Source organism: Aquarana catesbeiana, linkage group LG03, assembly GCF_042186555.1.
Source record: "Aquarana catesbeiana isolate 2022-GZ linkage group LG03, ASM4218655v1, whole genome shotgun sequence".
Lineage (NCBI taxonomy): Eukaryota > Metazoa > Chordata > Amphibia > Anura > Ranidae > Aquarana > Aquarana catesbeiana.
In genome coordinates this window covers 278795250-278819425 of record NC_133326.1, presented here as the reverse complement: position 1 = coordinate 278819425, position 24176 = coordinate 278795250, and the positions used below count along the sequence as shown (strand labels likewise).

Genomic DNA, 24176 nt, shown 5'->3' with positions numbered 1-24176 from the left:
CTGCAAAATACTCACTATACCTCTCAGCAAATAGCTTGGGGTGTCTACTTTCCAAAATGGAGTCATTTTGCCACCTGGGCATTCCATGGCCTCCGAAACTGTGATAGGCAGTAAAGAGTGAAATAGAAAATTTACGCCCTTAGAAAGCCTGAAGGCTGTGCTTGGTTTTCGGGGTCCTGTGCGCAGCTAGGCTCCCAAAAAGTCCCACAAATGTGGTATCCCCATACTCAGGAGAAGCAACAGAATGTATTTTGGGGTGTAATTTCACATATTCCCATGGCATGTTTGAGCAATATATCATTTAGTGACAACTTTGTGCAAAAAAAAAAAATTTGTCTCTTTCCCGCAACTTGTGTCACAATATAAAATATTCCATGGACTCGACATGCCTCTCAGCAAATAGCTTAGGGTGTCTACTTTCCAAAATGGGGTCATTTGGGGGGGGTTTGAACTGTCCTGGCATTTTATGTATGTCACACATCACCCACTCTTCTAACCACTTGAAGACAAAGCCCTTTCTGACACTTTTTGATTACATGAAAAAATTATTTTTTTTTTGCAAGAAAATTACTTTTAAAAAAAATATATAATGTTTGGGGGTTCAAGCAAATTCCCTACAGATTAAAATGGTGGGCGTTTCATTTTTTTTTTCTCACACAGTATTTGCACAGCGATTTTTCAAACGCATTTTTTGGGGAAAAAAAAAAAAAAAAAAAAAAAACACACACTTTTTTAAATTTTAATGCACTAATACACACTATATTGCCCAAATGTTTGATGAAATAAAAAAAAATGATCTTAGGCCGAGTACATGGATACCAAACATGACATGCTTTAAAATTGGGCACAAACGTGCAGTGGCAAAATTAATACATTTTTAAAAGCCTTTACAGGTTACCACTTTAGATTTACAGAGGAGGTCTACTGCTAAAATTACTGCCCTTGATCTGACCTTCGCGGTGATACCTCACATGCATGGTGCAATTGCTGTTTACATTTGACGCCAGACCGACGCTTGCGTTCGCCTTAGCGCGAGAGCAGGGGGGACAGGGGTGCTTTTTTTTTTTTTTTTCTTTATTATTTTTTTGCTTTTTTATCTTATTTTTAAACTGTTCCTTTCATTTTTTTTTTAAATCATTTTTATTGTTATCTCATGGAATGTAAATATCCCCTATGATAGCAATAGGTAGTGACAGGTACTCTTTCTTGAAAAAATTGGGTCTATTAGACCCTAGATTTCTCCTCTGCCCTCAAAGCATCTGACCACACCAAGATCGGTGTGATAAAATGCTTCCCCAATGGCGCTGTTTACATCCGGCGAAATCTAAGTCATAAAATGCTTGTAGCTTCTGGTTTCTTAGGCCATAGAGATGTTTGGAGCCACTCTGGTCTCTGATCAGCTCTATGGTCAGCTGGCTGAATCACCGGCTGCATTCTCAGGTTCCCTGTTGAGACAGGAGAGCCAAAGAAAAACACGGAAGACGGTGGGGGGGCATTCCCTCCCACTGCTTGTAAAAGCAGTCTAGAGGCTAATTAGCCGCTAGGATTGCTTTTACATGAAAGCCGACCGCTGGCTGAAAAGAATGATACCTAAACCTGCAGGCATCATTCTGGTATAACCACTCAAAGTCGTGAATGGCGTACCTGAAGACAAAAATATGGTTAACAATAAAGCACAGTATATGGTAAAGGATAAAAAAAATTGCATACCTGAAAAGCAAACATGATAAAACATAATAACAATAAAACATTGCAGAATAGGAGAGAGAGGGAGAGAGAGGGAGAGAGAGAGGGAGGGAGAGAGAGAGAGAGGGAGAGAGAGAGAGAGAGAGAGAGGGAGAGAGAGAGAGAGAGGGAGAGAGAGAGAGAGGGAGAGAGAGAGAGAGAGAGAGAGAGAGAGAGAGAGAGAGAGAGAGAGAGAGAGAGAGAGAGAGAGAGAGAGAGAGAGAGAGAGAGAGAGAGAGAGAGAGAGAGAGAGAGAGAGAGAGAGAGAGAGAGAGAGAGAGAGAGAGAGAGAGAGAGAGAGAGAGAGAGAGAGAGAGAGAGAGAGAGAGAGAGAGAGAGAGAGAGAGAGAGAGAGAGAGAGAGAGAGAGAGAGAGAAAACTTTTTTATTTTATATTTTTGTTTTTTACACTTTTTTTTGTAACTCTAACTTTTATAACTGTAACCGGTTCCAGGTTCGGGTCTCTCAAAATGCGATGGCATCTTGGGAGATCCTGTGGAAGTGTGTCCTAGTCTGTGCAATGCTGTACCCTATGCTAATACTCAACTAGTGAATGGTAGCGTTCAAAACATTCACCAATGCAAAGACCAGGATTGTCAGGACAGGAGGGACAATAATAGCGGGTGTCACGCCTATATCCACGCTTGCTGCAGACACGACATCTTTTTTGGGGGGGTTCCTTGGGTAGGGGTACTCGGGAGGACATAAAGAAAATGCCACTCATGCAGCCGACTGCATTTGGTTGGGGATGTGAATGGGGGGAAGTACGGGCGCTGCAGAAGTGGTGGGTTCCCAATTAGGATTGGCGAATGCAGCAGGAAGGGCATTATGGGCACGACGGGCCTGTGTTTGTCTTCTTCTTGGTGGCAGCGGGACACTACTTGTGCTTGCCACCTCACCAGCTTGAACTGCACTTATGGGACTCACCACGTCACACTGCAGTGCTGGTTTGACTACGACCGGGGTGTACTAGGCCGCTGATGCTTGCCAGTTCACCAAAACACTACCAAAATAACTGTTAGCGATCGCAGGGATCAGGCCTGATTCTGCGAACGCTGCAGTTATGCGTTTAGTGTTTTGTAAGTGACAGTGATCGATCGATACTGCACTTGGGTGGGCTGGGCGGAGGGGCAAAACACAGGTGCTAGCAGGTATCTGGGCTGATCCCGCTAACACTGCGTTTTTGGGTACCCTAAACTGCTGGGGATGCCAGTATAGATCTGATCGGATCAGATATTGATGTGTTCAGATACTATACCACTAAGGGAGGCGTATGCTGCGTGTGTGGGTGTTAGCGCTAATCTGACACTGCCTGGGGCGACGCATATCACCGCCGGGCAATCAGGGGGCTAAACCTTTATTCGGTAATAAACGGCGGGTGCCCTGGCACTATAAAAAAATAAACGAACTAACCAGTGTCACCCGTAAAAGTTATACGGTGATCAGTGGTGAAAGGGTTAACTAGGGGGCAATCAAGGGGTTAAAACCTTTATTAGGTAGTATATGGGGGTCCCTGACGCTATAAAACGCTGACGGCGAATCTAAATATTTACGTCCCTAACTAGCGTCACCAGCGACACTAATACAGCGATCAGAAAAATGATCGCTTAGCGACACTGGTGACGGGGGGTGATCAAGGGGTTAAAACTTTATTAGGGGGGGTTAGTGGGGTACCCTAGACCTAAAGGGGGCTAATACTAACTGCCCTACCACTTCTAACTGTCACAAACTGACACCATGCAGTAACCAGAAAAAAACAAAACAAAAACTGCTTGGTGTCAGTGTGACGGGGGGGTGGGGGGGGGTGGGGGGGAGGGGTGATCGTGGGGCGATCGGGGGTGTAAAGTATGCCTGGCATGTTCTACTGTGGGGTGTAGTGTTGTGTAACTCACCGAGATGTCTTCTCTCCTCGGCGCCGGAACGGAAACTGCCGAGCCAAGGAGAGATGACATCACATCCTCTGCCTCTGTACTACACAGAGGCAGGGGACGATTCCCATTGGCTGGGAGTGATCACGAGGGGGGGGCCACGAATGGATGGCCTCCCCCTCACCTCTGATTGCTGCCAGACCAAAGCCGACCGCCTCGGGCACCGGGGGGATCCGATCGGACGTGATTTTGCCTGCCCGTGCCATTCTGCTGACGTATATCAGCGTGAGGCGGTCAGCAAGTGGTTAAAAAGTACCACGAAGTATCACCGAAGTACCACCAAAACATTGCAGAAGCATCAAAAACACATAAAAAAAAAAAAAGCATGTTAAAGCGGTAGGCGCTTTAATGTGTGTTGAAGTCAAAGCAAGTGTAACTGAGCCCTTAGTAAATTCCCTGCAATGTTTTTTTGGATGGACAAGTGGGATAACTATGGTCCTTACCTGGAACTGTACTTCTTTAAAATGACTTCCAAAATATTGACCAGCTCCTCAGCGTTAATGAATTTCTGGTTGCTCAGAGAGTACATTTTTTCATAGAAATCAGCTATTTCCATGCGAGCTTGAACAAAAAAGCACAACTGCTCTGACAGATGGGAGAGGAGTTCTTCCAAGTGAGGTGCTGTCCCACCAATAGCATTTTTTCCTGTTGTCACCACTTTCTTCAGTTCATTATACAGCGAGGTGTAATTTGTCCTGATTGAATCTTTTCTGCTGAAAAATGACTGACCACCTACAAACAGAAAACATTTTAGGATTCAGTTGAACAGATTGGAAATTCCTATTTTTCAAGCTTTTAATGGTCTACATTAAAGTGCATGTGATACCAAACAATGAACTTACCCAAATTGTTCTCTTTTGATCTGTTACATATACCACAGAGAGCATTTTGGTAAATCTTTTTCAAACTAATACCTGTTAATCTTGTCAGCAATTCAGAGCTGTACTCGGTTCTGTTTTCGCTACCTGTGTTACCTCAAAGAGACTATTTAGCCCTCCCTGTTCTTAACTTGGACTACAAGACAGTTGAAGTGGTTGAGTAGTTTAACAAAAGGCAATGGTCAGGGCTGACAACCTTCAGTTCAAAAAAATGCTGTGTGTTGACAGCCCACAATAGGAAATTAAAAGCTGAAGGTATTTTTCTGTACTTGCAGGGTCTTTAATCTCCTGCCAACCACTCAGTAAATATACTGCAGGCGGGCAGCCGGTGCAGGCTGAGCAATGTACATTGTTGGCCTGCTTCCAGTTTTGGGGCGAGCGTGCATGAACATGCCCCTTGCTGACCTGTGCTGTGTTTGAACACTGCACAAGTTTGGCAGCAGATTTCAGCCAATGATTTTGGCTGCAACCTACTGATCGACTGTGTCCAATCACACACAGGGTCCTGTGCTTAAAACACACAGAACTCTGTACAGTGATCTTTTCTCCCTGAAAAGCAAGGAAAAAAAAAAAAAAAAAAAGGAAGGACTAAAAAGGTGCACACATTACACATGTAAGGCACGCAGTTAACCCCTCGATGTTAACCCCTTCCCAGTCAGTGTCATTAGTACAGTGTTATCACTGTATTAGTAAAACTAGCAGCATCAGTGTCAGCTAGTAACCCTCCCAGCCGGCGTCTGTTAGTGCCTGATACACTAAGTCGCTGATCACCACTGCCATTACATACGCAAGAGTACATTTTGGCATAAATTTACTAAGAAATTGTATTTATTTTTTTATTTGATATGTTTTATGAATAGAACAATTGTTTTTTGGCCTTTTTATATGTATTGAATAAAAAAACCCAGTGGTGATAAAATACCTCCAGAAGAAAGCGCTATTTGTGTGAAAAAAAAAAAAAAATTACACACACATTTTATTTGCATACAGTGTTGCATGACCGTGCAACTGCCAGTTAAAGTAGCACAGTGCTAAATCACAAAAAATGCCCTGATCATGAAGGGGGTAAAACCTTCCAGAGATCAAGTGGTAAAGGAATAAAACAAGGGAATTTGTACATGTATTGAAGAGATGCACTGCATACGTTTTTATTTGTTTTTTAGAATTATTCATTGACTTAGGCTTTTAGTCCTGGTTCACACTAAGGCGACCTGTCAGACGACTTAGGCAGGCTGCCATTGCCGAGCTTTCCCTGAAAATCTCATTTGCCTGGCTGTTTGGTTGTTTCAAAGGCTAAGTATGCAGGGAAAGTATGCAGATTGTCAGTTGACTTTTCTTCAACTTCGCTAGCTGCACTCTTGCTTAAACATGAATGAAAAGGCAAGCTGAGACGGCGCTTGAGCAGTGACAGGATCCAGGTAACTGTTTAACCACTTCCCGCTCGTCCTATAGCAGATTGACAGCCAGGCGGTGGTTCCGTTATCCTGACTGGGCGTCATATGACGTCCAGCAGGATAACATGCCGCCACGCTCCCGCGGGGGGCGCGCACCGCGGCGATCGGTGGAGCGGTGTGTCAGCCTGACACACTGCTCCACCGATCTTGGTAAAGAGTCTCCGGCAGAGGCTCTTTACCACGTGATCAGCAGTGTCCAATCACGGCTGATCACGATGTCAATAGGAAGAGCCGTTGATCGGCTTTTCCTCACTCGCGTCTAACAGACGCGAGTAGAGGAGAGCAGTTCGGCAGCTCTCCTGACAGGGGGGGTCTGCGTTGATTGTTTATCAGCGCAGCCCCCACTCAGATGACCACACTGGACCACCAGGGACGCCACTAGGACCACCAGTGCAGCCACATCAGTGCCCATCAGTGCAGAAAACGTACTTATTTACAAAAATTTTTTTAACAGAAACAAAGAAAAACTTGTTTTGTTTTCCAAATTTTCGGTCTTTTTGTTATTTGTTGCGCAAAAGCTAAAAACCGCAGAGGTGATCAAATACCACCAAAAAGCTCTATTTGTGGGAACAAAATGATAAAAAAAAATTTGTTTGGGTACAGTGTAGCATGACCGCGCAATTGTCATTCAAATTGCGACAGTGCTGAAAATTGGCCTGGGCGGGAAGGTGTCTAAGTGCCTGGTATTGAAGTGGTTAAGGATGGGGAGGACAGGTAATTGGGCATTTTTTTACCTTAATGCAGTGGACGCATTTTGAATTTACAATCACTTTAAAGGGATAGTTCACCTTTCACCCTCAATCACACCAATGCGGACGATGACATGGTCACAAATTCTGCAGAAAATGTTTTTAAAAACCACAGGTAACGCACATAACCCCTCCACCTGAGGAGAGCATAGAGCTCCCATGGGTGAGGAAACAAAAAAAAAAAACAAAAAAAAAAAAAAAAAAAAAAAAAAAACCAGGCCACAATGCAAAATAAAGTAATATATAGCGCTAACTAACCTGTGAAGCAATATAATAATCCGAATACATAAATATCAAGAGCCGATCAATGAATAGTAATAATCAATAAACAGCTAAATTAATATTGATCAATTAATAAATAAAGCCGCTCAATAATAAAGTGCAATGGTGGGTAAATCCAAATACCGCATTTATCGGCGTATAACACGCACTTTTTTCCCCTTAAAATAAGGGGAAAATCGTGGGTGCGTGTTATACGCCGATCCCCGCTATTTTGTGATCTGTCGGAGCGATCGCCGCCGACATTCACATAGCTTGTATTTTTAAACATGGCGCCGCGGAGTTCGGAGGGACTCGGGGGCGCTCGTTCAGCTGAACGAGCGCCGCCGAGGACACAGTGACTGGGCGGAGCCGAGATACACATAGCCGAGGGTTCTCGGCGCCGTTCACAGTCACGCCCAGTCCCGCCATTGGACCTCTGTTATGTCCATCATAGGGACTGGGCGTGACTGTGAACGGCGCCGAGAATAGCCGAGAACCCTCGGCTATGTGTATCTCGGCTCCGCCCAGTCACTGTGTCCTCGGCGGCGCTCGTTCAGCTGAACGAGCGCCCCCGAGTCCCTCCGAACTCCGCGGCACCATGTTTAAAAATACAAACTAAACGTTTGTATGTCGGCGGCGACAAGGCTGCACGGACCACTGGGGACAAGGCTGCACTGGGGACAAGGCTGCAGATGAACACTGATGAGGCTGCATTGATGGGCATTTAAATGTAAGTTTATTTTTCCTTAAAATTCCCTCCTAAACTTGGGGTGCGTGTTATACGCCGGCGCGTGTTATACGCCGATAAATACGGTAATCTTCAAAAGTTCAATAATACTGCTAAGTGACTGAATCTTCAAAAGTGCAATATTAAATGCAATATAAAGTGCAATAATACATGACACAGCTAAGTAAATCCATCCAGTGAATGTCCAAAAGAAAGGAAAAATCCAATACTGTGCAATAAATGAGACAAAAATCCAGTGAACCATGTACTAGAACTCCCAGCAACAGGGGTCAGATCTTCTTAGGACAGTTCATATAAAAAAAAAAAAAAAAAACGGCAAGTGCAATAAACGATCGATGTGCAAAAATAAATGATGTCTGTTCCATCCAAACACAATCCAGAGTGCGCCACCTGTTTCCCCCAGCCTCTCACAGCGGCCCCCAACGGGCCAAGTCGAACTTGGATCAGCAATGGATGCAAATTTCCTCAGTCGATTGACCTCCAGTAGTCGCCACAATGGGACACATGATATCCGGCAGGTGGCTTCGATCTCCAGAGCTCAGTGTGTCAGACAGTGTATGAGAGAGTTAAAGTGGTTGTAAACTCTGCCCTACAACTTTGTCCCATGTGAATCAGCATAAAAACCCTAATGAACACTGCTTGTAGATACTTGCATAGTATTGTTGTAATCCTTTTTGTTCTTTAGAATGATGTCACTGAGCATGCCCATATCTCCCATGATTTACGGCACACTCTGTGTGCTTGTCTATTTATTATCAGGACTTCCTACGGCACAACACTGAAATCCCACGAGACTGCATAATCACTCAGAGCTTCCTACCACTCCCCATGTGACATCACATGGAGTAGAAAAAAAAAAAAGGCATCGCACAGCATTACTGCAGTCTTATCAGCTGATGCTGATAAGACTGACATAGGCAAACACTAGATAATTGGCACACATAAATACTATGAAATAAAACAAGTTGGCTATGAGCAGGGAAGCCATAGAAAAGTTGGATTGAGAAGGATGCTTGGTTAACAGTACTGGAAGTGCTCAATGTAAGGGCGGAAATACACTCTACTGTGGACTCGGAAAACAATAGTTAAGATGGCGCTGCCTTATCCCTGGAAACAAGTTTTTTTAAAGTTTCTTCAAACAGTAAGTAATATGCGATTTGGGCTGGATTACAGTGGCTATAGTTTGATAATTACTTATTATAATGGACTAAATGAAAAGAAGCATCAGAGTGGGAGAGTTTACTTCCTCTTTAACTGCCCAGCCCCCGCCATCCTAATAGAACATCCCCCTTCAGGCTGCAGATAACAGGTATTGATATAGTCCAACCTTTCTGCAACAGCCTCCTATCTACAAACCCTGGGCTTTATCCAGAGGAAGCAGGAGCTCTGTGGAAACCAGAAGTTCTGAGGGTAAATGTCACTGCCTGAGGTTTTCGTTCTTTAACAAAAACAGAATTAACTTTCATCATAGTTTGTCAGTGGACGAAAATGTGGTGTAATTTTCGTCACTGTAAAAATGCTGACAAAAATGTTTTCGCTGAAAAAAATTAACACTGGTATCCCAGGAGGCTGTAGTAGGCAGAAGGGGCCATCATACCTGCCTCAATGAAAAAGGTAGAAGCGTAGGCTGTGCTCCCTAGAAAAAAACAAAAAAAAACCTCCCCCCTAAAAAACAAATTTAACCGAATGCCGACCAGCCACCGCAGTTGTACTGCGGCAACATGGCTCGACTGCGCGAATCGCCGCGAGAGCCGATGCGAGTACCCGGCGGTTGCTATCACCACCAGGCTCCCGTGATCGCTCGGGGGACATTGAGAACCGGGATCTGTGTGTAAACAAAGTTTCTGGTTCTCTGAGGGTAGAACAGACAGATCGTCTGTTCATACAGAATATGAAAAGCAATCTGTCATCTCCCCTGAACAGTCCCCTCCCCCCTTCAGTTAGAACATGTACTAGGACACAATTAACCCCTTCACTGCCCCCTAGGGGTTAACCCCTAGGATAATGTCGCAGTCCCGAAAAAAAAAAAAAAAAAAAAAAAAAAAAAAAAAAAAAGATATATATATATATAATAATAATAATAAAACGCCATAGACCTATCCCCTATTTTGTAGACGCTATAACTTTTGCGCAAACCAATCTATATACACTTATTGCGATTTTTTTACCAAATATATGTAGAAGAATACATATTGGCCTAAACTGAGGAAAATTGCAAGTTAGACTTACCGGTAACTTGTTTTCCAATAGGCTTTCAGGACAGCACCCGAGAGATCATGGCTCCTCCTCCCACAGGAAACACCTCATCAATTAAGTCTTTAAATTGGAATCCTCCACGTTGCCTCATCAGTTGTTTGTAGAGAACTCCAGCCCCAGCTGCAACACATAAGCGACAGTTATATCATAGTATTACAGCATTAGCATACACAAAGGGCGGGTTACTGCTGTCCTGAAAGCCTATTGGAAAACAAGTTACCGGTAAGTCTAACTTGCAATTTTCCAAAACGTCTTTCAGGACAGCACCCGAGAGGATAATCGAGACTTACTCCATTTAGGGTGGGACAACAGCCTGTAAGACTTTCCTTCCAAAAGCCTGGTCCCCAGCCGTCATGAGGTCTAACCTATAATGACGGGCAAAGGTTGTCAGACTTGTCCAAGTAGCTGCCTTACAGATTTGTTCGGGGGTGGCGCCAGCTTTTTCTGCCCAACTCACCGCGGAAGCTCTTGTAGAATGAGCCCGAACATTTAATGGACTCTCCAGACCTGTAAGGGAATAGGCTTCTGGAGATAGCCATTCTCAACCATCTGGCAATGGTTCCTCTAGAAGCTTGTCTTCCTTTTTTATTACCGGAAAATAAAACAAACAGAGCATCTGAACATCTAGTCTTTAGTGTTTTCCAAGTAACTTAAGACTGCTCTTTTAACATCCAGGGTATGGAATTCTTCTTCCTTCTTACCCGATGGATTAGAACAAAAGGTAGGAAGTATTATTTCCTGAGTTCGATTCTGGATCGAAGCGACCTTCGGCAAAAAATTAGGATCCGTCTTCAGAACAATTCGGTCTGAAAAAATGGAAAAGAAAGGTTCCCTGATTGATAAGGCTTGCAGCTCACTGACTCTTCGAGCTGTTGTAACAGCCACTAAAAACACTGTTTTCAAAGTAATCAATTTCAGGGAGGCTAAATTAATGGGTTCAAAAGGTTCCTTGGTCAGGGCCTGTAGAACAACCGATAAGTTCCATGCTGGACAGCTTTTGATTACCACTGGTCTAGACCGGGTAAGAGCTTTGAAGAATCTTATTACTAGGGGTTCTGATGAAATGGATTTTTCCAGGAATACCCCCAGCGCAGCAACTTGAACTTTGAGGGTGCTGACCGCTAAGCCCTTGTCCGCCCCTTCTTGCAGGAACTCAAGCACAGAAGAAATTTGTTTTGGAGATCTGTCAGATGCTGTGCACCAGGAGTTGAAGATTTTCCAGACTTTGGAATAGATTGCTCTTGTAACCTTCTTTCTACTGGATAGGAGGGTAGCTACCAACCTATCCGAGAAACCTTTCCTCTTCAAGAGCTGCTCCTCAGTAGCCAGGCCGTGAGCTTTAGTTTTGCTACTTCCTGGTGAAACAGGAGGACCTTGTAACAGAAGGTCTTTTCTTAACGGAAGGTGCCAATAAGGTTCTTGTTGCATCTGAAGAAGGGATGAAAACCAAGGCCTTTTTGGCCAGAAAGGAGTGATGAGGATCACTGTTGTCTCCTCCTTCCTGATTTTTGCTATGACCCGAGGGATAAGCTGAAACGGAGGGAATGCGTAACAGAGGTGAAACTTCCAATCTTGTGCCAGAGCATCCACTCCCAGTGATGCCTCGTTCCTGTTCAGGGAGAAGAAGCGAGACATTTGCGAGTTTTCCTGGGTGGCAAAGAGATCCACTCTTGGGCGCCCCCATTTCTGCACTATTAACTGGAAGACTTCTGGATTCAATTGCCACTCTGCCTCTAAAATCTGGTTCCTGCTTAGGAAGTCCGCTACTCTGTTTAAGGTCCCTTTTAAATGGACCGCGGATAAGGATAGAGTATGGAGCTCTGCCCAACTCAGAATGCCTTTCGCCAAGCTCTGCAGAACTTTGCTTCTGGTTCCCCCCTGTCTGTTTATGTAAGCCACCGCCGTGGCGTTGTCTGACAGGATCTGAGTATGTTGCCCCTGGACTTCTTTCGCAAAGGTCAGTAAGGCCATTTCTATAGCTTTCAGTTCCCTCCAATTTGAGGACCTTAGGGCATCTCTTGTGTCCCACGAGCCCTGGGCCCACCGGCCGCTCATATGAGCCCCCCCAACCCCAGGAACTGGCATCTGTTGTCAACCTCACCTGAGTTGGGAAGGACCATAACAGCCCCTCTGAGTACCTTGTCTGGTTCTTCCACCACCACAGACGACTTTTTACTGAAGTAGGGATCTTCACTAATGAATCTAGTGAATCCTGCTGGTGATTCCAGGTTTTTAACAGGAAACTTTGCAGAGGTCTGAAATGGAGCTTTGCCCACTGGATGGCCGGAATGGAAGAGGTCAGGGTTCCCAATGCTGACATAACTTTCCTGATGGACAGAACTTGATTGGACTGTAGTAATGACACCACTTGTACCAACTTTTCCTGTTTTTCCTCTGGAAGAAAAATTTTTTGTTCTAAAGAGTTGATACGGAAACCCAGGAATAACACTTCCTGTGAGGGAATCAGATTTGATTTTTGAAGGTTTAAAATCCACCCCATGGATTCTAGATGAACACGGGCTCTGAGCAAGTTTTCTTGAAGACCTTCTCTGGTCTGAGCAAAAAACAGCAGGTCGTCCAGATACGGAATAACTGAGATCCCCTCTAGACGCAGAGGCGCCAGAGCTTCGGCCATTATTTTCGTGAAGACCCTTGGGGATGATGACAGACCAAACGGGAGTGCTCTGAATTGCAGATGTACCACCTTCTTCCCTTCTTTCAGTGCTAACCTCAGATATTTCTGCGACCTGGCGGCAATAGGAATGTGGAGGTAGGCATCTTGTAAATCTATTGATGCCATATAGCACCCTTGATACAGGAGGTTTCTTACTGAAAATATTGAATCCATCCGAAACCTTCTGTATTCTACTGATTTGTTCAGCATTTTGAGATTCAGGATAAGACGGAACTTTCCTGAAGGTTTCTGAACCAGAAAGACATGTGAGTAGAACCCCTGGAAGAACTCCCCCGCTGGGACCGGAACAATGACTCTCTGATTTTTCAGTTCCTGAATTAGGGACTTCATGGCGAGAGCCTTGACTGCGTCTCTTGGGACGTTTGTCACCAGGAATCTTCTTGGAGGTTCTTCCGTAAATTCTATCACATACCCCTGGGAGAGCATCTTTACAACGAATTGATTTGAGGAAATGGCTCTCCACTTAGGAAGAAACTCCTGTAGTCTTCCCCCGACCTTTACAGAGTCAATGTGGTTTTGCGGAGGCCGCAGGAGGATTGAAGAGCACTCCACCCCTACCTTTGGGCTTCTGAGAAGACCATGACTTCCTCTTGCCCTGCGTTTTTCCTTCCTGCTGACCTTTTTGGGGCCGAAAGAAACGCTTACGGGTTTGCACCTGTTTCTTCTTAACCGGAAACGACTTTTTCTTATCTGCCGTGCGGTCAAGAATGGACTCTAGCTCTGAACCGAATAGCAGATCGCCTGCAAACGGAATACCACACAGTCTATTTTTAGATGCAGCATCCCCTGGCCACGTCTTCAGCCATAAGGCCCTTCTGGCAGAATTTGTTAAAGCTGCTGACCTTGCTGACATGCGGATAGATTCCGCAGACGCATCCGCAATATATGATATTGCTGCTGACAGGGTTGAAAAAGAGTCCAGAATCTCCTGTTTTGAGGAATCTGCTATGACATGGGCTTTCAACTGGTTAACCCAGTGATCTAAGTTCCTTGCAACACAGGTTGTTGCCATTGCTGGTTTCAGATTATGCATTACTGATTGCCAGGTTCTTTTAAGAAGCAGGTCCATCCTTTTGTCCATGGGCTCCTTCAGAGTGCCCATATCCTCAAAGGCTAGGTCCGTAGACTTAGAGACCTGAGAAAAGGCAGAGTCCAATTTTGGAACCTTATTCTATATAGAATCTGGATTTTCTTCAAATGGAAATCTCTTCTTATGAGCCCGGGAAAAGAAAGGCTTTTTCTCAGGTTCCAGCCACTCTTTTTTAATCATATCAGTGATAACTGAATGGACTGGAAAAGAACGGCCTTTTGAATCTCCTAAACCAGCATACATGCGGTCATGCAGGGAGAGTTCCTTCTTTTCCTCTTCTATCCCCAAAGTGGCATGGATTACCTTCAGGAGTCCTCCCACCTCTTCTAGTGACAATTTGTATTTAGAAGCGGTATCTGATTCATTTTCCTCCTCCTCAGAATCTGTATCATCTGGAGCGAGGGAAACGGACCCTTGAGAAACGTCCTGGGATATCGGACCCCCAAAAATTATTTGAGAACCACTCTGGGGTTCTGAAGATGGCTGCGGAACCAGAGGATCCCTAGAGGGACCTGGCTCCTCTCTTAGGTTTGACCTAAAAGCTTGAAAGGTGGCCCGGAGCTCATCCTTTATTGTTGACACTAAGTCGCCTCTCTGACCAAATTTGTAATGCACTCTGCACAAAGCGTTTTGGTCCAAGCATCGCCTAATTTTTCTTTGCAGACAGGGCACCTTTTCTTGACTGGTTGGGCAGAACCTTTGGCCTGGACAAACAGAAAAGAGACATGGAACCACGCTTAAAAGGCTGTAATACAGCGCAAATAATACACCCAGGTGCACTAAGGAAGAAACATCTCATTTTCCATGTGCCCAAGCAAGCCACCACCACCTAATCCCCTGTTGTAGGGCAGATATACTAAATCTAGCCACTGCAACATACCTTCTGAGAGAGGGGGGGGGGGAAGGGTGAGTAACCCCCCCACAGGAGAAAACGGCCCAGGGTAATAGAGGACACAGTCCCTTACCTTAGCCTTGCTGGCGCCTTGGCTTGCCCCCTTATCCGCTGCATCGCTATCCATAGCTGTCTGCGGTGCGTGGTAAAACGACCGGTTCCAGATTCGAAAACGCCGCTGCGCTGACCTGGAACCGGAAATAAGGCGCCAGGTGACCCTGCCCTCTCCCACTGCGCTTTGCGCCGGAAATGACGCACGCGCCGACCCGGAAGTGCTGCCTGGACGTGGCTGAAGCGCTCTTCTGCCACCAGCAACATGGCGGCCGCCACCGCTCGTCCCTCCATATAGAAGGGAACAGAGGACGGCCACCTGTCAGGCCAAAAAAAAATTTTGAGGCAGCACCCCCGGACGTACAGGCTCTCCCCGAGCACGGAAGAGGGAGAGGGAGCCCACGGGACCGTCCATATAAGAGGCAAGTGGGAGGCTCACTCTCCTGGCCTAAAAAAGACCTAACAGGTGAGAACCTGTGTCTCCCAGGATAAACCTGAGAGATCATGGCTCCCACCAGAGGTGTTCCTCCAGCTGGAGGAAACACAAAAAACTGATGAGGCAACGTGGAGGATTCCAATTTAAAGACTTAATTGATAAGGTGTTTCCTGTGGGAGGAGGAGCCATGATCTCTCGGGTGCTGTCCTGAAAGACGTTTTGGAAAAAAATCTTTTTTTTTTTTATATATTTTTGGGGAATAATTATTATAGCAAAAAGTAAAAAATAGAGTTTTTTTCAAAATTGTCGCTCTTTTTTTGTTTATAGCGCAAAAAATAAAATCCGCAGAGGCGATCAAATACCACCAAAAGAAAGCTCTATTTGTGGGAAAAAAAGGACGTCAATTGTTTGGGTACAACATCGCACGACCGCGCAATTGTCAGTTAAAGCGACGCAGTGCCGAATCGCAAAAAGTGCTCTGGACAGGAAGGGGGTAAAATCTTCCGGGGCTGAATCGGTTAAATGACAAATTCCTAAAATCGAGAAAAAGGAGCTAGATTCAATGAAGACGAAAATGGGCAAATAGTTCCACTTTAAGGATACATCCAAAAACTTTGTCACCATTGGATTTCTTGTTGCATCTCCAGGACAGGAAGTACAATCTTTCCAGAGGGACACAGGCAGCAAAATATGGGGTTAACCCTGGTCTACTTTTTTTTTAGTTAAAGTTTTACCTATACATAAACTTTAAAGCGGTAGTAAACCGCCACTAACGTAGAATTAAAGTGGGCCCCACTGCAGGTTTAAGCCATAATGTACTAGTCGGCACCACATACTAGCACATTAAGACAGACTTACTTGTTAAGTGGATCCCCCCCTGCGCAGCACTGTCATGGATCCCTGGCGCTGCCATCTTCACCTGGTCTTCCTTCCAGGTACTTAGGCTCCGGCTGCATGAATGGCCAGGGCCGCGGTGATTCACTCTTGCACATGCGTGCGGGAGCCCCCAGCTCTGGCACAGAGCTCGGATTTCACTTGGAGACATGAGTTTACATCAGTTTTCCCCATGCAAAAACCTGCATACACGTTGCAGATTCCTGCGCAGAAAAAATCTGCACGTTGTGGTGTGAACAGGGCACATAAAGAACAACATTTTTTTGTGCCCTTGCAGAAAAACTGACGTCTCTGCACCATGGTGTGAAGGAGGCCTAAGGCTATCCAAATAATGATCATTACCAGCCTGATATTTACTAAGGGCTTGTATAGAGTTGTGGTTGGGGGCAGCATAACCAGGCAGTTGGGACACGTTTTAAGCTACCTCTACTTAACCACTTCAGCTCCGGAAGGTTTTACCCCCTTCATGACCAGGGCATTATTTGCTATTCCGCGCTGCGCTTTTTTTAATTGGCAATGGTGTGGTCACGCAATTACTGTACCCAAATGTAATTTATGTCATTTTTTTCACACAATTAGAGCTTTATTTTGGTGGTATTTGATCACCACTGGGTTTTTTATTATATAAACAAAAAAAAAAAAAAAAGACAGAAAAATATTTTTTATGTTCTGCTATATGACATATCCAATAAAAAAACAATTTCTTCAGAAATTTAGGCCAAAATGTATTCTGCTACATGTCATGGGCATTAAAAAATAAATAAATAATAAGTGTATATTGATTGGTTAGAGTGAAAGTTATATAGTGTCTACAAACTATGGTATATTTTATCCTAGTAATGGCAGTGATCAGCGACTTATAGTGGGACTGTGATAGTGTGGCAGACAATATGACACTGACACCACCAATGACATTAATACAGTGATCATACTTTACACTGTCACTGTACTAATGATACTGGCTGGGAAGGGGTTAACATCTAGCAGCAACCAAAGGGTTAACTGTCTAAAATGTCTAATGTGTGTACAATGTGCTGATTTTACAAAGATGTGGCCTATTTCTCTTTTACTTTGCAGGGAGGAAAAAAAAAAAAAAAACACATTTCTCTGCTCCTTGTACAGAGCCCTGTGTTGTTAGTAAACACAGGGCTCTGTACAGTCATTCGCTAAGCCAATCAGCAGGTCCCAGCCATAAATCATTGGCTGGGACCTGCTAACTGACTTGTGCTGTATCATGCCCCTTACCTAGAAATGCCGGATCACGTACATGTATGTAATCTAGCGCAGTGGGGCCACCCTGCCACAGCAGAAGTGTGGTAGGCAGTCAGGAAGTGGTAAAAGGATGGGTTAGGATGTAACAAGTAACATAATCGTGCAGAACCCCCCCTCCCCCCTGTGAGTGTGCAGAGGTTCCTCTCCTCCGCAGCCACGTTTTAAAATCAGCACTGTTGTGCGGTGCTCTGCTCACAAGGCCTCGTCATTCACAGCAATCTGTGAATGAGAAAACTACAAGTTCAATGTTCCACCACAGCAAACACTTTGTAGTTCTCAATGGACTGCTCTCATAGTCCACTGACACATCTTTCAGCTTACAAACAGAAAGCCTGCACAGAATTATGAGCAAGCAAGAGGGAGGGAGGGAGAGAGGGAGAGAGGGAGAGAGGGAGAGAGGGAGAGAGGGAGAGAGGGAGAGAGGGAGAGAGGGAGAGAGGGAGAGAGGGAGAGAGGGAGAGAGGGAGAGAGGGAGAGAGGGAGAGAGGGAGAATTAAATGCACGTTTTAACATTATCAAAATAGAGAGATATAGAAAATTATATATACACACACACACCTTCTGCCACAGGAAGCTCAATGATCTGTGTGCATCAGTACTCCTCTACTCACCCGCCTTCTGCTCCAGGAAGCAATGATCTGTGTGTATCAGTACTCCTCTACTCACCCGCCTTCTGCTCCAGGAAGCAATGATCTGTGTGTGTCAGTACTCCTCTACTCACCCGCCTTCTGCTCAAGGAAGCTCAATGATCTGTGTGTATCATCAGTACTCCTCTACTCAACCGCCTTCTGCTCAAGGAAGCTCAATGATCTGTGTGTATCATCAGTACTCCTCTACTCGCCCGCCTTCTGCCCCAGGAAGCTCAATGATCTGTGTGTATCATCAGTACTCCTCTACTCGCCCGCCTTCTGCCCCAGGAAGCTCAATGATCTGTGTGTATCATCAGTACTCCTCTACTCACCTTCCTTCTGCCCCAGGAAGCTCAATGATCTGTGTGTATCATCAGTACTCCTCTACTCACCCGCCTTCTGCCCCAGGAAGCTCAATGATCTGTGTGTATCATCAGTACTCCTCTACTCACCTTCCTTCTGCCCCAGGAAGCTCAATGATCTGTGTGTATCATCAGTACTCCTCTACTCACCCGCCTTCTGCCCCAGGAAGCTCAATGATCTGTGTGTATCATCAGTACTCCTCTACTCACCTTCCTTCTGCCCCAGGAAGCTCAATGATCTGTGTGTATCATCAGTACTCCTCTACTCACCCGCCTTCTGCCCCAGGAAGCTCAATGATCTGTGTGTATCATCAGTACTCCTCTACTCACCCGCCTTCTGCCCCAGGAAGCTCAATGATCTGTGTGTATCATCAGTACTCCTCTACTCACCCGCCTTCTGCCCCAGGAAGCTCAATGATCTGTGTGTATCATCAGTACTCCTCTACTCACCCGCCTTCTGCCACAGGAAGCTCAATGATCTGTGTGCATCAGTACTCCTCTACTCACCCGCCTTCTGCTCCAGGAAGCAATGATCTGTGTGTATCAGTACTCCTCTACTCACCGCCTTCTGCTCCAGGAAGCAATGATCTGTGTGTATCAGTACTCCTCTACTCACCCGCCTTCTGCTCAAGGAAGCTCAATGATCTGTGTGTATCATCAGTACTCCTCTACTCACCCGCCTTCTGCCCCAGGAAGCTCAATGATCTGTGTGCATCAGTACTCCTCTACTCACCCGCCTTCTGCCCCAGGAAGCTCAATGATCTGTGCATCAGTACTCCTCTACTCGCCCGCCTTCTGCCCCAGGAAGCTCAATGATCTGTGCATCAGTACTCCTCTACTCGCCCGCCTTCTGCCCCAGGAAGCTCAATGATCTGTGTGTATCATCAGTACTCCTCTACTCACCCGCCTTCTGCCCCAGGAAGCTCAATGATCTGTGCATCAGTACTCCTCTACTCACCCGCCTTCTGCCCCAGGAAGCTCAATGATCTGTGTGTATCAGTACTCCTCTACTCACCCGCCTTCTGCTCCAGGGAGCAATGATCTGTGTGTATCAGTACTCCTCTACTCACCCGCCTTCTGCCCCAGGAAGCTCAATGATCTGTGTGTATCATCAGTACTCCTCTACTCACCCGCCTTCTGCCCCAGGAAGCTCAATGATCTGTGTGCATCAGTACTCCTCTACTCACCCGCCTTCTGCTCCAGGAAGCAATGATCTGTGTGTATCAGTACTCCTCTACTCACCCGCCTTCTGCCCCAGGAAGCTCAATGATCTGTGTGTATCATCAGTACTCCTCTACTCACCCGCCTTCTGCCCCAGGAAGCTCAATGATCTGTGTGTATCATCAGTACTCCTCTACTCGCCCGCCTTCTGCCCCAGGAAGCTCAATGATCTGTGTGTATCATCAGTACTCCTCTACTCACCTTCCTTCTGCCCCAGGAAGCTCCATGATCTGTGTGTATCATCAGTACTCCTCTACTCACCCGCCTTCTGCCCCAGGAAGCTCAATGATCTGTGTGTATCATCAGTACTCCTCTACTCACCCGCCTTCTGCCCCAGGAAGCTCAATGATCTGTGTGTATCATCAGTACTCCTCTACTCACCCGCCTTCTGCCCCAGGAAGCTCAATGATCTGTGTGTATCATCAGTACTCCTCTACTCACCCGCCTTCTGCCCCAGGAAGCTCAATGATCTGTGTGTATCATCAGTACTCCTCTACTCACCCGCCTTCTGCCCCAGGAAGCTCAATGATCTGTGTGTATCATCAGTACTCCTCTACTCACCCGCCTTCTGCCCCAGGAAGCTCAATGATCTGTGTGTATCATCAGTACTCCTCTACTCACCCGCCTTCTGCCCCAGGAAGCTCAATGATCTGTGTGTATCATCAGTACTCCTCTACTCACCCGCCTTCTGCCACAGGAAGCTCAATGATCTGTGTGCATCAGTACTCCTCTACTCACCCGCCTTCTGCTCCAGGAAGCAATGATCTGTGTGTATCAGTACTCCTCTACTCACCGCCTTCTGCTCCAGGAAGCAATGATCTGTGTGTATCAGTACTCCTCTACTCACCCGCCTTCTGCTCAAGGAAGCTCAATGATCTGTGTGTATCATCAGTACTCCTCTACTCACCCGCCTTCTGCCCCAGGAAGCTCAATGATCTGTGTGCATCAGTACTCCTCTACTCACCCGCCTTCTGCCCCAGGAAGCTCAATGATCTGTGCATCAGTACTCCTCTACTCGCCCGCCTTCTGCCCCAGGAAGCTCAATGATCTGTGCATCAGTACTCCTCTACTCGCCCGCCTTCTGCCCCAGGAAGCTCAATGATCTGTGTGTATCATCAGTACTCCTCTACTCACCCGCCTTCTGCCCCAGGAAGCTCAATGATCTGTGCATCAGTACTCCTCTACTCACCCGCCTTCTGCCCCAGGAAGCTCAATGATCTGTGTGTATCAGTACTCCTCTACTCACCCGCCTTCTGCTCCAGGGAGCAATGATCTGTGTGTATCAGTACTCCTCTACTCACCCGCCTTCTGCCCCAGGAAGCTCAATGATCTGTGTGTATCATCAGTACTCCTCTACTCACCCGCCTTCTGCCCCAGGAAGCTCAATGATCTGTGTGCATCAGTACTCCTCTACTCACCCGCCTTCTGCTCCAGGAAGCAATGATCTGTGTGTATCAGTACTCCTCTACTCACCCGCCTTCTGCCCCAGGAAGCTCAATGATCTGTGTGTATCATCAGTACTCCTCTACTCACCCGCCTTCTGCCCCAGGAAGCTCAATGATCTGTGTGTATCATCAGTACTCCTCTACTCAACCGCCTTCTGCTCAAGGAAGCTCAATGATCTGTGTGTATCATCAGTACTCCTCTACTCGCCCGCCTTCTGCCCCAGGAAGCTCAATGATCTGTGTGTATCATCAGTACTCCTCTACTCGCCCGCCTTCTGCCCCAGGAAGCTCAATGATCTGTGTGTATCATCAGTACTCCTCTACTCACCTTCCTTCTGCCCCAGGAAGCTCCATGATCTGTGTGTATCATCAGTACTCCTCTACTCACCCGCCTTCTGCCCCAGGAAGCTCAATGATCTGTGTGTATCATCAGTACTCCTCTACTCACCCGCCTTCTGCCCCAGGAAGCTCAATGATCTGTGTGTATCATCAGTACTCCTCTACTCACCCGCCTTCTGCCCCAGGAAGCTCAATGATCTGTGTGTATCATCAGTACTCCTCTACTCACCCGCCTTCTGCCCCAGGAAGCTCAATGATCTGTGTGTATCATCAGTACTCCTCTACTCACCCGCCTTCTGCCCCAGGAAGCTCAATGATCTGTGTGTATCATCAGTACTCCTCTACTCACCCGCCTTCTGCCCCAGGAAGCTCAATGATCTGTGTGTATCATCAGTACTCCTCTACTCACCCGCCTTCTGCCCCAGGAAGCTCAATGATCTGTGTGTATCATCAGTACTCCTCTACTCACCCGCCTTCTGCCCCAGGAAGCTCAATGATCTGTGTGTATCATCAGTACTCCTCTACTCACCTTCCTTCTGCCCCAGGAAGCTCAGTGATCTGTGTGTATCATCAGTACTCCTCTACTCACCCGCCTTCTGCCCCAGGAAGCTCAGTGATCTGTGTGTATCATCAGTACTCCTCTACTCACCCGCCTTCTGCCCCAGGAAGCTCAGTGATCTGTGTGTATCATCAGTACTCCTCTACTCACCCGCCTTCTGCCCCAGGAAGCTCAGTGATCTGTGTGTATCATCAGTACTCCTCTACTCAACCGCCTTCTGCTCAAGGAAGCTCAATGATCTGTGTTTATCATCAGTACTCCTCTACTCGCCCGCCTTCTGCCCCAGGAAGCTCAATGATCTGTGTGTATCATCAGTACTCCTCTACTCGCCCGCCTTCTGCCCCAGGAAGCTCAATGATCTGTGTGTATCATCAGTACTCCTCTACTCACCTTCCTTCTGCCCCAGGAAGCTCAATGATCTGTGTGTATCATCAGTACTCCTCTACTCACCCGCCTTCTGCCCCAGGAAGCTCAATGATCTGTGTGTATCATCAGTACTCCTCTACTCACCCGCCTTCTGCCCCAGGAAGCTCAATGATCTGTGTGTATCATCAGTACTCCTCTACTCACCCGCCTTCTGCCCCAGGAAGCTCAATGATCTGTGTGTATCATCAGTACTCCTCTACTCACCCGCCTTCTGCCCCAGGAAGCTCAATGATCTGTGTGTATCATCAGTACTCCTCTACTCACCCGCCTTCTGCCCCAGGAAGCTCAATGATCTGTGTGTATCATCAGTACTCCTCTACTCACCCGCCTTCTGCCCCAGGAAGCTCAATGATCTGTGTGTATCATCAGTACTCCTCTACTCACCCGCCTTCTGCCCCAGGAAGCTCAATGATCTGTGTGTATCATCAGTACTCCTCTACTCACCTTCCTTCTGCCCCAGGAAGCTCAGTGATCTGTGTGTATCATCAGTACTCCTCTACTCACCCGCCTTCTGCCCCAGGAAGCTCAGTGATCTGTGTGTATCATCAGTACTCCTCTACTCACCCGCCTTCTGCCCCAGGAAGCTCAGTGATCTGTGTGTATCATCAGTACTCCTCTACTCACCCGCCTTCTGCCCCAGGAAGCTCAATGATCTGTGTGTATCATCAGTACTCCTCTACTCACCCGCCTTCTGCCCCAGGAAGCTCATGCTGTGATAAGCCTTCTCTGCAGCAGCCAAGTGTGCCAGGGCTGCCAGCATGGACGACCAGGAGGTACCAGCCGTCTTGTTGGCCTCTTTCTCCTTCTCCACATTGTCCTTGGCCTTGTCATAGGAGAAGTGCCCCAGGTGGCTGAAGAAGGTCTGCAGGACATTGTGCTCCGCAGTCACAGCTGGGCTCAGCAGCGGAATCATCACCTTGGTCGTCATCAGAAACAGCAACTCTTTGTCATTCTCGTCCTCCAGCCACAGCACCGGCGGGTCATCGCCCTCCTCCTCGGGCACCACCATACAGGGAAGAGCACACGACTCCAGGGAAAAGGGAGGCCGCACAACCGGAGGAGGAAGGAGCACACGGCGCTCTGTTTACACGGCACACGTGACCAGGCAGGAAGTGTACGGGACGTTTTTATTGTTTTTAAACTAGCTTTATAGAACATGAGCAAAGCGTGTAGGGAGACGAGGACACGTTGCAGGTGAACAACAGCCGCAAAAATACGGCATGTGACACATTTCTGTACTCATTACACCCTCAGAGACTGCAGAACGGGAGCCTAGGCGAGGGAATGACTGTGCCCGCCACCCTTCTATTGATATTGATAGGAATCGCAGTAGGGAAGCATTGTCTGTACTGTAAACCTGGTATTAACCACTTGAAGACAAAGAAAACTGACGCTCTTCGTTTACATGTAAAAATCAGTATTTTTTGCTAGAAAATTATTTCGAACCCCCAAACATTTTATATATATATAAATATTAGCAGAGGCCCTAGAGAATAAAATGGCGATCCTTTGAATTTTTTATGTCACACGTATTTGCGCAGCAGTTTGTTTTTTTTTTTTTTAAAGGAAAAAATACACTTTAACCACTTCAGCCACGGAAGGATTTGCCCCCTTAATGACCAGGCAATTTTTTGCGATACGGCACTGTGTCACTTTTAAATGACAATTGTGCGGTCGTGCAAAGTTGTAGCCCAAAATTGATGTCCTTTTTTTCCCCATAAATAGAGCTTTCTTTTTTTGATGGTATTTAATTACCTTTGCGGTTTTTATTTTTTTGTGCTATAAACAAAAAATGACCGACAATTTTGAAAAAAACAAACAGTATTTTTTACTTTCTGCTATAATACATATCCCCAAAAAATATATA

The 24176-nt window shown here is 46.3% G+C and overlaps 1 protein-coding gene across 1 annotated transcript in view; it reads right to left on the bottom strand.

Moving 5' to 3' along the window:
- Positions 1–23495, bottom strand: part of KICS2 (KICSTOR subunit 2) — a 40371-nt gene extending 16876 nt beyond the window's left edge. Inside the window, 2 exon segments of the mRNA XM_073623557.1 lie at positions 4096–4384; positions 22994–23495. Of these exon segments, the coding sequence (XP_073479658.1) occupies positions 4096–4384; positions 22994–23318 (614 nt within the window). The 5' untranslated portion in view covers positions 23319–23495.
- Between the last annotated feature and the right edge of the window lie 681 nt (positions 23496–24176).